The sequence below is a fragment of the Sinocyclocheilus rhinocerous genome, unplaced genomic scaffold (genome assembly GCF_001515625.1).
Source record: "Sinocyclocheilus rhinocerous isolate Xijiao unplaced genomic scaffold, SAMN03320098_v1.1 scaffold2041, whole genome shotgun sequence".
NCBI lineage: Eukaryota > Metazoa > Chordata > Actinopteri > Cypriniformes > Cyprinidae > Sinocyclocheilus > Sinocyclocheilus rhinocerous.
In genome coordinates, this window is record NW_015649795.1 from 229452 (window position 1) to 244508 (window position 15057).

General features: G+C 42.0%; 1 protein-coding gene across 1 annotated transcript in view; it reads left to right on the top strand.

Moving 5' to 3' along the window:
- pamr1b (peptidase domain containing associated with muscle regeneration 1b) overlaps positions 1-15057 on the top strand; it is a 99408-nt gene that overhangs the window by 7238 nt on the left and 77113 nt on the right. Inside the window, exons 2-3 of the mRNA XM_016515890.1 lie at positions 5965-6141; positions 7631-7756. Coding sequence (XP_016371376.1) covers positions 5965-6141; positions 7631-7756 — 303 coding nt within the window. The remainder of the gene's footprint in view (positions 1-5964; positions 6142-7630; positions 7757-15057) is intronic.

Below are 15057 nucleotides of genomic sequence, written 5' to 3' on the forward strand. Positions count from 1 at the left end.
TATCTGTAATTTTTAAAACACATTGTTCACAAATCACTTTGATCTAGTGCATCTTTAGACACACACAGACATCAAGAATCAGTTTATGAATCTCAACAATGGTGACATGCTTCTTGCCGCAATGCATTCTGGGAGCCCTGCATGAGTTTTGTATGATGCACCCAGAATACATTGCAGCATGAAGCATGTCACCGTTGTTGAGATTCATAAACTGATTCTTGATGTCTGTGTGATAAATTATTATTTTTTGATATTATTATTAAATCCTTGAAATTACCGGATTTAAATGCTGCTGGATCTCAGTCTGTAGAACCATTGAGTTGCCATAATAAATAATGTGCAACTAATACCATAGATTAGACTAGATTAAATCAGATAATCAGACTGCTATGTGATGATGTCTTAATCATCAGATAACAACCAGTATCATCTAATCACATGTTCTCTTGCTATTTTTGCCATAACAAACATAGCTACAGCAGCTGGAGAATAACATCAAAAAGTCAAGAGTCAAATTGCCCAACTAAAGCACTACACTTATCACCATAATGGTGACATAAAACCAAACTATTACTTTCAAACAGACATTAACATCTAAACCACTGTTAATCTCAATAAGACCTTTTGTAAATGTCTGACAGAAATAAAGTCAATCCGGTTTATAATAAGTGAAGCTGGTAATGGTGTTTTTGGAGTTATTTAATGAAGTTGGAGCGTCATCAAACAAAGGTTGGGTTTTTACTTTCAACCAAAATTTGACATCTGAGCAACATTTGAGTCCACATCCAATGTCGAATGGAAAGTTTCCCACTTAAATTTTAATTAGAATGTTAGAGGATAATGTTCTAATAATGTTATCAATAAACATTTTTAGAATGTTTTTAGAGAATGTTATCCTAACTTTTAGGAGAATATTCTGGGAACTAAAATAAAACTTGCAGCTGAAAACATTCCCAGAACATAGCATAATGTTCTTGGAACATTCTTAGAAGAATAACATTCCTAGCTGGGATATCATCACAACATCATCAGAATCGTCCGATAAAGCCTTAAAATGTAATCATTGGCATCAGCCCCATATGAAAAATTATGCTGATATTGTCTTATACGATAAGATGATGTGTTGATTGTGCGACTTCAATAACTTTCATGTGTGCAAGGAGTGCTAATGATCAGATCACATTAGCAGTGTGGCCATTCTTTAAGTGAACCTTTTACTGTATTAGATTCAATGTTTTGAATCATTGTCTTTTTGAATGCAACTATGCATCGGGTGTGCAAAAATTGTCACTAGTGTGTGCAGCAGCAACAGCCTTCTGTTCCTAGTCCACACTAGGTAGGCAGCTAAAATAATAATCATGAACCTAAAATAATCATTCATAAAGTTTGAAAATGTTAAAGAGAATTACAAGGATGTTCACAGTGGGCTGTGTTTACATTAATCTCGCATCATAAATGTGCAAGTACAATTAACCACTTACATTACTCAGCCGAATGCACAAGCGCTCTTCTTCGTGAGCATTTGAGTGTGCGGTTAAAAACTAGCATAGAGCGCGATCTGCTGTTAAAAACTAAGCTCAGAATCGATTCAAGAGAATCACGATGCATTCCGATAATCTCAGAATCGATCCACGAATCACAATGCATCGATATATTGTCCCAGCCCTAATATATATATATATATATATATATATTTATATATATATATATACACACTACCGTTCAAAAGTTTGGAATCAGTAAGATTTTTAATATTTTTTACCGAAGTTTCTTGTGCTCATCAAGTTTGTTTTAGCACAAACACAAAAGGTAATACAATATAGACTTTTAGTAAGATCTCCACACGATGAAGGTAAATCCAAGAAAGCAGGGAACATAAGCATACACAACAATAATAACAACCAAGGAGAGATCTTAAATAAGGCAGTAAATGAGGGACATACAGGTGCTGAGGGTTAACTAATAATTGACTAATGAACTAATGCACGAATGGCAACAGGAACAACGACCTCGCGCCGTAGAAGGTGGAGGGAGGGCGGGGTTTCAGGAGGAGGGCGAAGGTCTGGAGAAGGGCAGGCAGGGAGGCACGCAGATGACCAGGGTGGCTCTGACGGAGGGAGGAGGCACGGAGGAGACAGGAGTGACCATGGAGGAGTAGACGGAGGAAGGAGCCAGGACGTAGACAAGAGGGAGCTGGAGCAGGAGTAGCCAGGCGGGACCCAGGCCACAGCCATGATGGCGGCCCAAGGTGGAGCCGACGGAGAGAGGAACCATGGTGGAGGAAGGGCTGACGACTCCAGGGGGCCAACCGACGGCGGCGGAGCAGGTGGAGGAGGAGCCCGAGGTGGAGACGGAGAGCCGAATAGCCAGGGTGAAACTGAGGATCCGGAGGGCGGAGGCGGGGATCCGGAAGGCCACGGTGGAGCCGGAGTGACAGAGGACCGAGGTGGAGCCGGAGGGACGGAGGGATGAGGCGCAGCCGGAGGAGTGGAGTCCCGATGCGGCGGATGGTCGACAACAGACCAAGCTGGTGGACTGACGGGCCACGGTGGAGAGGAGGGAGCTAGGAGCCATGGTGGAGCCGTTGGGTCGAAGGACCGAGGCTGGAGGCGGAGACAAGGGATCCTCCAGCCACGACGTCAATTCGAATCCAGCACACAGATGGTGGGCTGAGGGTGAGCAGTGGGGCAGACATGAACCAGCAGTGGCGATGGTGATAAAACGAGCAGAGGCAGCTGTCCGGGTAGTGTGTCAGGTTGGCAAGGAACACAAAGTCTTCAGTGTGGTCCTCTAGAGAGTGATCCCCCTGCTCCAGCAGGAGGACGAGGACGGCAGGATCATCCATAAACAAAACAAAAACTGTCAAAAACGAAAAATAAAACGCAGGGAAACACGCCACACTTCTTTTCTTGAGGCCGGTTATTCTGTCATGCTTACGTCAAGAGCATGAACACGAAGGTAATACAATATAGACTTTTAATAAGATCTCCAGTCGATGAAGGTAAATCCAAGATAGCAGGGAACATAAGCATACACAACAATAATAACCGGCAACTGAAACAACTGAAAGATCTTAAATGAGGCAGTAAATGAGGGACATACAGATGCTGAGGGTTAACTGATAATTGACTAATGAACTAATGCACTAATGACAACAGGAACAGAACCAAATATGGGCAAACAGGAATCTAAACCAGAACAGAAGAAAGAAACTAAATAAAATGCAGAGAACAGAGTTCATATAGATTCCAAATATTCAATACTTATGTTATTGGATCTGTCCAATGCTTTTGACACGGTTAACCACCAGATCCTCCTGTCAACCCTATTGGCAAAGTGGTTTGAGTCTTATCTCTCAGATAGATCCAGTGTTGCCAACTGCTTTCAGTTGAAAGTAGCTGAAACTGGTAGCTAAATGTCACTAGATTACATCATAATGGCAAATTCACTGATCTATATAAAGATGAATATCGATCAGTGGGCAAGATGAGAACTTAGATAAGGTTTGTCCAAGAAGTTGCTATATTTATCCCTAAACTCTTGAAAAAAGTCTCAAAAGTGGTGGGGAAGTCGCTAAATCTAGCTACAAAATTGCTAAATTTGCAACACTGGATAGATCCTTCAAGGTATCTTGGAGAGGTGAGGTGTCCAAGTCACAACATCTAACTACTGGGGTGCCTCAGGGCTCAGTTCATGGACACTTCAGCTCTTCTCTGTCTACATGGCATCACTAGGTTCTGTCATTCAGAAACATGGCTTTTCATATCACTGCTATGCTGATGACACTCAACTCTACCTCTCATTCAATCCTGATGATCCGACGATAGCTGCTCACATCTCAGCATGTCTAACAGACATTTCTTGTTGGATGACGGACCATCACCTTCAACTCAACCCGGCTAAGACAGAACTGCTTGTGGTTTCAACAAACACATCACTTTATCAAAATTTCACCATCCAGTTAGGCACATCAACCATAACTCCTTCAAAAACAGCTAGAAACCTTGGAGTTGTGATTGACGATAAGCTGCATTTCTCAGACCACATTGCTAAAACGTATAATTTGCTTTATACAACATTAGGAAGATCAGGCCCTTTCTTTCAGAACATGCAACACAACTCCTTGTTCAAGCTCTTGTTCTATCCAGGCTGGACTATTGCAATGCTCTCTTGGCAGGTCTTCCAGCCAGTTCTATCAAACCTTTACAATTAATCCAGAACGCAGCAGCAATATTGATTTTTAATGAGCCAAAAAGAATGCACGTCACACCTCTGTTTATCAGTTTGCACTGGCTACCAATAGCTGCTCACATAAAATTCAAGGCATTAATGTTTGCCTACAGAACCACCACTGGCTCTGCACCCCTTTACCTAAATTCATTACTTCAGACTTATGTGCCTCTAGAAGCTTGCGTTCGGCAAGTGAACGTCGCTTTGTTGTTCATCCCAAAGAGGCACAAAATCACTTTCAATGACTTTTAAATAAAATTTTCCCTGCTGGTGGAATGACCTGCCCAACTCAATCTGAGCAGCTGAGTCCTTAACCATCTTCAAGAAACGACTAAAAACCCCATCTGTTCCACCTTTATTTGACCCTCTAACTCTAACACTCTCTATTCTAAATCTATTCTTTATTTTAAAAAAAAGACTTGCACTCTCCTTTATTCATTTACTAACTGCTTGTTTTCTTTAAAAAATACTAACACTAGCTTTTCTAATCTTTTTGTATTCTATATATTTGTTTTCTTTTTATTATTATACAATTAACAAAAGCAAAAAAGGCCTCTAACACTAGCTTAATAAAGAAACGCTGCAAATACAATTCTTTATTTGGTTGTGTTGTGACCATTTGCAGTGCATTTCTTTATTTGTTTGCGTTGTTAGCATTTCCGGCACCTGCTGTCAAACTGATGAAGATGTTTTCTTGATTTGCTGGTGCTTTTTCTATTTGCATGTGTTTTCTGAAGTTGCAGCACGTTGAGTTCTCTCGGCCACTGTACAGTTGAGCTCCATCGTGGGGGCTGCAAAGGCGTGAATCGCTGCTCTTTCATCTGGAGAGTGTCTGATGGCTCATGAGCGTTTCAAACTGAGAGCAGGTTTAGGCAAAGTGTTACGCGGCAATGCAGCTATTTTGGCAATACTAAAGTAAAAACATATCACAATAATAAAAAGACTGCATTGCTAATTTGACCTCAAATTGCACAGGGAATACACTCCAAAAACTATGGGTTAAAACAACTCAATTTGGGCTATTTTAACCCAAGGGCTGTGTAAGGACAGAACACATTATTTCGGCGTCCGATTAATCTTGATCAACAACAACAATTTACTCATGAATATATACTGTGACAGGTGTTTTTTTTTTATTTTTTTATGTTGATCAACAACAACTAATCATCATGCAGCGAATTGGAGCGGCATGTGTCCGTTAGATAATTTTAAAACCTCAAAGAGCCTTCAATTTATAGGTTATAACTGCATCTGTCTCGGATGTAGAAGATTTAATTTAATGCAGATTCCAAATTCTAGTTAACCTATAAATGTGCAATATTTTTGGCCCATATTCAAGTGTTTTTGCTCATGCATGGCAGGGAGGCGCCCGCGCGACCACTTGCATTTTTCCTGATAATGAAACAACTTAAAATCAGTTTGAAACTGATTTTATGTATGTAAACTCAAAATAAAAAACTTGTTTGAAGTTTGATTTAACACTAAAGTAACAATACGATCATTTCTGGTCATTTGATTTTCTTCTTAACTGATTATTATTATTATTATTATGTAGTGATGGGAGAAAAAGTCTGAAATAAATTAAACTCATATGAGTTAGTCAGTGCAACTAAACTAAGATATGTCCAAATTACTTGATTAAACTAAATTATTTAGGCATGTTTGCATAAAAACATTAATTCATTTAGAGTGAGTCAGTTTGTACTGTCTATGATATTGTGTTTTACTTCTTAGATTACAGGTTCCTGTACAACTACTGTCCAGGACCCGAGTGGAGTGTGATGTGTAGGGGATGCTGTGAATATGATGTCATCCACTGTAAATGTCCTCTTCAAGGGTCTTCGGTAGGTTATGCAGTGCCATGCTGTCGTAATGCTGTAAATGAATGCGATCCCTGCATCATCCATCCTGGTGAGCAGATAACACACAAACACATTTACAACTATTTCTCATTTTTCTCTTCTTGTGATAAACGTTTTATGGTTTGTCCATGGCTTAGTAATAGCTTCATTTGATCCTATATATTCAATAATTCAACAGCTTGAAAACAATCAAACATCTGGCAGAAACATGAATGTCATACTGTATATGTTGTATATTGTAAATATTCCATTAGTCCAACATGTGTTATGATTTGTTGATTTTGACATTTGGAACTCTGGAACTTGTAAACAAAGAATACAATCAATGTATTCACTCCAATCAGATTTAATGGTTAAAGGGGGTCAAACACCTGCCCCATCATAGGCAGGACAAAGCACATGTTCTGTATGTTCTGTTAATGTTACTGGCCATCTCCCAAATGGCCCCCAATCCCTTGCTGTCCATAGACTCTTAAGTATGGCTGTAAACGTTAATATGTTAATGCATGTGATTAATTTAAAAATCCTTAATGAGTTAAAAAAAATGAACCCAATTAACACAAAATGACTGAAGCAGAATTTCAATTCTAACCCTTTAACTCGATTTCGCTTCTCTGTTTGCAATCAGATCATTTTAAGCTTTTAAACTCCGAGAAAGTTTTCAGTCCAATGATCCAGTAAGTGAGTGCATTCAAATAATCGGGCCAAAACAGCGCTAATGTTAAGAAAAACAGCCTCATTACACCAGTGGCCTGTTGCATGAAGCTAGCTGAACAAACAACAAGAGTTGACAAAACCAAACAAATCCAACCTGGTTTAGATCAGGTTCAGCGGACTCACAAAGCTCGATATGAACATTCTCGGTCAACTCAGAGTTTGATCCAGAGTTTGTGATTAACTCTGTGGAGCGTGTGCACATGAAAGTGTGATGTGTGCAGCAAACAGCCAATCACACAGAATAGAGAGGGCATCCGTTTAAGAGCAATTCACTTCTCTGCTGAAGATTAAGAGATATTATTAAGAATATAATGAATTTAAATGCATTTATAAGGCAGGAATAAACACTACTGCTGCAGCAACAGTTTGAGAAGGCAGTAGAAATAAAATACCTGACTAAATTTAATAATTTATTTATCTTCAAAAAGAGCTCAAAAGAAAACGTCTCAGGTTATGCATGTAACCATATTTCCCCGAGAGGAAACGAGACACTGCGTCCTCTAATGGACACTATGGGGGCACTACACCGGGAATGCTGTCAGCATGGCCGGTGCCTGAAATATGTGTGAAATCACTCCAAATCCTTTGGACCACACAGCCTATGACGCCTTTAGCAGCACAGCTGGAATTATAAGAGGGTGCCTGTAATGCATGTCGTCGATTTCTTTGTCTAATGGAGATGGCTGGTTTAATTACAGAAAATGGCAGAAAACATGGAAAACATCAAAGCAATTTACATCTTCTACACTAGTTCCTCAGAACCAAATCTCAACATTTAATGCCTCTTTCTAATTCTAAGTGTTTTCCCTTTTCCTCTTCAGGCTGCAGCATATTCGAGAACTGCAAGCGCTGTAACAATGGCACATGGGGCCCAAGGGATGATTTCTTTGTAAAAGGGAAGTACTGTGCAGAGTGTCGCCCAGGCTGGTCTGGTGGGGATTGTTTAAGTAAGTTCCTTACACTGCAGTTTTCGTGTATTCAAAGTAATGATATATTTAAGATACCTTGCTCTGGGAATGTCTTTCTTAAGTGAGTGACATCGGAATTAGTGCTCTGCATTTATCCCATCCAAAGTGCACACACACAGCAGTGAACACACACACACCGTGAACACACACCCGGAGCAGTGGGCAGCCATTTTTTGCTGCCCACTGTCATGGTCGTGGTATTGAAGGTGGAAGAGAGCGCTGTACATTCACTCCCCCCACCTACAATCCCTGCCGGTACGAGACTCGAACCCGCAACCTTGGGTTACGAGTCCGACTCTCTAACCATTAGGCCACGATTTCCCCCACAAACTTCATTCTCTTCAACATGATTGTGAAATGAGCAGTGTTTGTTTACTTTAATCATGATGCCATTTTGCTTTTTTCTATTGAAGATTAGCCAGCTTACCTGGATAAGCATCATTTTTCTGAATAGTTTTACTCACATGCAATCTCACTGGCTGGGAAGTAAAAACATACAATTATTCCTGTATCAATTTCATACAGTTATTCCTGTATCGGTCATGGGTCCTGTGTCTCACCAGGGGCCCGTTCTTCACGTTCTACGTCGCTTAATACATCTGAGATGATATGAAAGATTCCAGATCTTCTAATCATGATAACTGATCTCCGGGTAATTTTGTTCTTCAAATAAATTTGCGGATTTGATTAAAATATCTGGATTAAGTTGTCTGAGATTACTGCACGTTCTCGTGTTTCCCGAATAGGGCAGATGTATCGATACTCGAAAGTAAGATCAGCAATGCAGCGATTGGCTGGCGGCAAGACAGCAACTTAATGACATCATGTAATTAAAAAAGACACCTGATGAAAAACTTGACAAATTTCTAGGCTTTTATAAGGAAACAGCCAAGTGAACAGAAATACATAAATGTTATAATAGATAAATTAAATGTGCACTGTTTTCAATTTAGGGATATTTTTTTTACATGATTCCCACTTATTTATATTCACAATTTCTAGTATTTGTACATGCTTTACATTGTTATTTTAATGTTGTAATTAGCAACTCATCATGCAATTTTATCTTTGAAGCAGATATGTAATGTGACAGCATTAATTAAAGGGAAAGTTCACCCCAAAATGAAAATTCTGTCATTAATTACTCACCCTCATGTCGTTCTAAACACGTAGGGCCGCCGTTCATCTTCGGAACACAAATTAAGATATTTTTGATGCATTCTGAGAGCTCTCTGACCCTCCCATAGACAGCAATGTAATTACCACAATCAAGGTCCAGAAACGTAGCAAGGAGATTGGTAAAATAATCCATGTGACATCAGGGGTTCAACCGCAATTTTACGAAGCTACGAGAATACTTTTTGTACACAAATAATGTATTTGCGTACAAAAAGTAATATCGTAAATAGAGATTTACTTTTTTGTTTTTACTTCCCAGCTACAAAAAGTAGCTTCGTAAAATTGCGGTTGAACCCCTGATGTCACATGGATTATTTTACTGATCTCCTTGTTACATTTCAGGACCTTGATCATGGTAATTACATTAGGGTAAATTACAGCAGGGTACTCTTGTAATGAAGTACAATTTGTACATGGCTGGGACAGATTTTAAGTATCAATTCTGCTTAAAACCATGCAATCTAATCCTGTTTACATGAAATAAACCTGTTCCCGAGCAGGTTTAAGCATACGGACCTGTTGCTATGACAGCAAGTCCAGGATGAGTTTCGAAGAACCAAACAATCCAAGATCAGGCCAAATCGTCAACAGTCAAATCTAGCTAACTGAGTTAGCGACGTACGAAGAATGGGCCCCTGGTTGCCCGTTGATGGCAACATTGCTCAACGTTGCCCAGCAACATTGCTCAAAAAGTTGCCCCGTGTATCATCAGCCTAAGAGTTTTCCTTCAATAAACACCTAATTTGCTGCTTATTAATAGTAAGAAAGCCGTTTCTAGTAGTTGTTGTTGTACTTATGTACAGGTATTGGGTAGCGTTAACAGATCTACAGATGATGTGTTCATGCATTAATGTGCTTTATAAGTACTAATAAACAGCCAATATGCTAGTAATATGCATGGCAAACAACTAGTTAATAGTGAATAGTGTTCCCTAATCTAAAGTGTTAACATTGTTCCACATGAAGCAGCTTAAAGACTATTTCATACTGCACCGACAGAAGCTGTGCAACACCGATTAACACATTTGATCATCACTTTTTAGACATTCCATGACCCAACAAACAGAAACTGAGCATGTTCAGTTGCTAAAAACAAGCACTGACCTATGCCAACAAATACTGACAGGGTAACACACTGATCTGACAAAACCACAAAAACGTATTTCAGGGCCCTCGCCAGAAAATCTTCAATGGGGGACATTTCGTTTTCATAGAGGGGCACACTTTTCTATGATCTCAGAAACAGACATTCACCAAAACAATAACAACCTGTATTATAACTTAAATAGAAGTTCTATATTAAATATATATATAGAACTTTATAACTTGAATAAAGTTATATATTAAAACAGAAAAAAAGGTTTCTGTTTACAGCGTGTTTTTGCAGCGTTGAACAAAAGTCAATCCAGACTTATCTTTTAAGATCGCATACGCAGCTGAGCAAAAGGATATTTTTTAAGGAATCACATAGGCTATGTTAACCTAGACACTGTCTTATATGATTTAGCCTATCTATACATTATGCTACACTATATGCTACAAATGGGAATACAACAAATGCATGACATTTTACATTCAAACTACCCATACAAGTTATTAAAAAGTTCCTTAAAAGCATGCAATAAAGTAATTTGTAAAGTTTTTAAAGCTATTTTTAAAACATTTGCTGCATGAATTATAAAAATAATAATTTGCTATACACATATAAGACAAAATTGTGTTGAGAGAAAAAAACTGAAGTTGCTGATAAATACTTTAAATATTCAGACAGAGGAACATAAAAATCAGAAAATATGAGCAGCTATAAAATTATAATACAAATTTTATATAAAAATTATAAAATAAAACACAAAAATGGCATTCGTTATAAACTACATATAAAACTGAAACACACCTATAACTTTCATCTCTCATTCGGCACAAATACAAATATTTCCCACGAGAGGCTCCAGCGCAATTGTTTAGATTCCCTTCTAGGGAACTACACGCTGCGCCCCCTAGGGGGCACTATGGGGAATGCAGCCTGCATGGCCGGTGTCTGAAGCACGTGTGAAACAACGGCAATCTATTGTCCCACCTGGCACATGACGTCATAGGCGGGATTCCCGGAAGTATAAAAGGGCACCTGCTGGATCGCGGGATTCGCGGGGTTGAGATCCTGCGGATAGCGCTCGAATCGAGCAGCGCCTTAGGGAATGTGTGCCTCCGTGTTTGGATTCTAACACTCAAGGGCATTTTCTGCTTTTGCGTTTGTCTCGGCGAAGAGCACGCGCGTTCTGAGTTACGCGCTCATTGTGATGAGTCACGTTGTCTAGGCTCCGCTCGCGTTTGTTCCTATTCCCGAGGGATACGGAACAGAGCATTTGTGTCTCGCGGCCCGGTTTCGCCGTTGCCGCGGCACAGTTTATCTCAACTCGCGGTCATCGCATAGTGCTATGGCTACTGCTTACTGGCTTGATCTTGGACTATGATGTTTGTGTTCGCTCTTTAGCGAATCATTTACTGATGGTATGGGTCTCCCTCTTCTGAGATCTTAGTCAATAGCACGGTGCTTTGCTAGCCAACTGTGGGACTGACACGGATTGGGGACCTCCTTAATATAACTTTCTGAGGGTGGTTGTATTCCAGCCATTCTTCTTGGCAGAACGGGCTTATTTGAATACAGCTATCTGTCGCTAGCTGTGCTCTACTGCAATTGCAGTGGACCCTCTCATGGAGTGGGCCTCTTTTCCTAGAGCCTCGCTATCTGAGGATAGTTATGTGCTAGCTCAGTGATCGCTCCCCTGCTTAGGGTTTTAAGTAGCGGTCTCTTGAGCCCTTACCTAGACAGTGCTGTCTCCCTTCTTTGGGTCGTAAGTAGACAGCCCACTCTTTGTGGTCTGGGTAGTTTCAGTCGGTCCCATGGGCAGCTCTGTAGGAAGACTATCTGGGCTCTTACGCGGATTTGGGACCTCCTTAGTATAGCCATCTGAGGGAGGTTATATTCCAGCCATTGGTATGGCAGGTTGGGCTTACCTGAATACAGCTATCTGTGGCTAGCTGTGTTCCAGTGTGGTTGAGGTGAGCCCTCCTATGGAGTGGTCCCTTTTCCTAGAGCCTAGCTATCTGAGGATAGCTATGTGCTAGCTCAGTGATCGCTCCCCTGCTTAGGGTTTTAAGTAGCGTTTTTTTTAGCCTTACCTAGACAGTGCTGTCTCCCCTCTTTGGGTTGTAAGTAGACAGCCCACTCTTTGTGGTCTGGGTAGTTTTTAGTCGAGCCCCCCTTCTGGTAGCCCTTCCTAGGTACATAGCTATCTGAGGATATCTGTGTGCTAGCTCAGTGACTGCTCCCCTTCCTAGGGTCTTTAAGTAGTGGTCTCCTTGAGCCTTTGCCTAGACAGTGCTATCTCCCGTGCTAGGGTAGTAAGTAGATAGCCCACTCTATGTAGTCTGGGCAGCCTCATAGGAGGGTTTACCTGATTATTCTGGTACACAGGCCTACATGAGACCTTAGGGACACAGCTATCCTCAGATAGCAGCTACTCTCTTTACCTGGGATTTAAGTAGCATCTTTTGAGCTCCTTTAGAGGCTTTCTAGTTCGCCTCCTCAGTGGTCTTGTGTATCCAGGCTAGTTCTGCTCACATAGCATAGCTATCTGAGGATAGCTGTGCTCTTAACTTGGATGGGATGTTCCCCTTAATCTATTCGGGTTCCCCCGTTTCTGCCAAGTTGCGTGAGCGGCCAGTGGCATCAGTGGCATGGCCCCTTTCTGAGGAAAGGCTTTGTTTATGTCTGTCACTTCCTTGGTGCTCCTCCACCAGGTGGACAGGCATACACCTTGGCACGGCTTAGTTGGATTGCGTTCCCCATAGTGCCCCCTACGGGGCGCAGCGTGGAGTTCCCCTAGAAGGGGAACGTCTCGGGTTACGCATGTAACCATGGTTCCCTGAGAGGGAACGAGATGCTGCGCCCCCTTGCCATGCCTTCGGCCTGCCTGTCGACGTCTCCTTCAGACAGTTAAGTGGATGACGTATTCGGCAGGTGCCCTTTTATACTTCCGGGAATCCTGCCTATGACATCATGGGCCAGGTGGGCCAATAGATTGGCATTGTTTCACACGTGCTTCAGACACCGGTCATGCAGGCTGCATTCCCCATAGTGCCCCCTAGGGGGCGCAGCGTCTCGTTCCCTCTCGGGGAACCATGGTTACATGTGTAACCCGAGACGTTTTCTTTTCCTTAAAGTAGTGGAAACAACTTAAAATTCTATGTCATTTTTGGTCATATAGATAAGAATAAGACATTATTTGGAACTGTAAAAGGTTCACTTTTATTTGTGTACACTCACAATAAAAACAAAACATTGAGCTTATAAAATAAAGAAAACAAATAGTATGGGCTTTCAGCTTTCTCGGTTTCCTTGAGCTTGTGGCGCGGTCACAAAAATGAACCGGAACTCAGTGTAGACATGTTATTTGGTAATATGTTTCTATTATTAAGTGAAATATATTTCATTCAGGACTATTTATTTTGTTCCTTTATATGTTGTTTTATTCTGTTCTTCTCCCTACACAGAAGCGCTGCATGTGCGTGATGTGACAATGTGTGAATCCTTGCGTTCTAAATAATGTTTGTGCTGCTGTTTGCACCCCCCGCTGTGTGTGCCCGTCCGCTATGCCAATATGTTTCCATCCAAAGTTATGAATTAAACTTTGGAAAAATTTAATTATTGGAATATCGCATACATTTTTTGCGAATAAAGCACCGTTTCCATCCAGTGAGTTGAAGAGAACAAAATCGTCACTTCCTGATTCCTGAACTTGTGCTAAATATCACTAAGAAAATTTTTATTTGCTGCAGTAGGAGAAGGCACTTGTCAGGGATTCATCACAGTCACTTCAGTCACCAGCCAGGATAATCACCCGATCACAGTCACCTGAGTTCTAATCCCCCGCACCTGCTGTCACCAATCAAGCCACACTACAAATACACACACATCACAGTCACTCACTGTCCGGTCTACCGTTCACTCCTATGGACTGTTCTGGACTCTCTCAGCTGAACTCACCCAGAAAGACTTACCTGCTGTCTCTCCCGCGATCCTCCAACGACTCCTTGGAATCTGTTCCACGATCTCCAACGAAACCGGCATAAGATACTCACCTCCGCATGCCACGCCACCGAAGCCGCCCACCAGTCTGTCACGCCCGGCATGGGTTCCCCAGTACCAGAGCCGATGCAAGTAGACACCTCCCGGCTCACCCCTTCTGAACGTGCTCACCGCCTCGCGGCAGGTCTGTGCCTTTACTGCGCTACGGCGGATCATTACATCAGGACCTGCCCAGTCAGACCTCCACGTCCTGCGGTGAGTACCCTCCAACTAGACCCTGTCATTTCCATGCTATCAATGCTATTGGTACAACTATTTACCACAGACCTTTCTGTTTCAGCCCCTGCCCTCGTCGACTTGGGCTCCTCGGGCAATTTCATATCCCAGGACCTATTGAATCGTCTCCATCTGCCCCGGAAACGTCATGCCCAGGAGCTCCGAGTCGAGACCATCCAGGGAAAACCGCTAGGACGTGGGTGGGTGAAATATCGAGCACCGACACTAAAGCTCAAGATTGGCACTCTACACGAGGAGGAAATCACGTTTTTGGTACTGGAGGGACCCACCGTGGATATCATCCTGGGACGCCCCTGGCTAGTTCTCCATTCTCCAGAGATCAGATGGGACTCGTGTGAGGTGACTCGCTGGAGCGAGTACTGTCACCACAACTGCCTCACGTCATTACCTACTCCACTCCCAGGATCACGCTCAGTTCAAGTTGCATCCACCCTCGTCGAAAGCCCCGAACCTCGGGAAAAGGTCACGGTCCCATCTGATTACTTGGCGTTCCAGGATGTCACTCCCATACGGTGAAACTGCCTTATCCATTTCCCCTGGTCCTGTCCGGCCTCGAGGAACTCCGTGGGGCCTGCATATTCTCCAAGCTGGACCTGCGAAGCGCGTACAACCTCGTTCGAATCTGGGAGGGCGACAAGTGGCAGACGGCATTCATCACACCATCTGGCCACTATGAGTACCTTGTAATGCCGTATGGGCTAGCCAACGCCCCGTC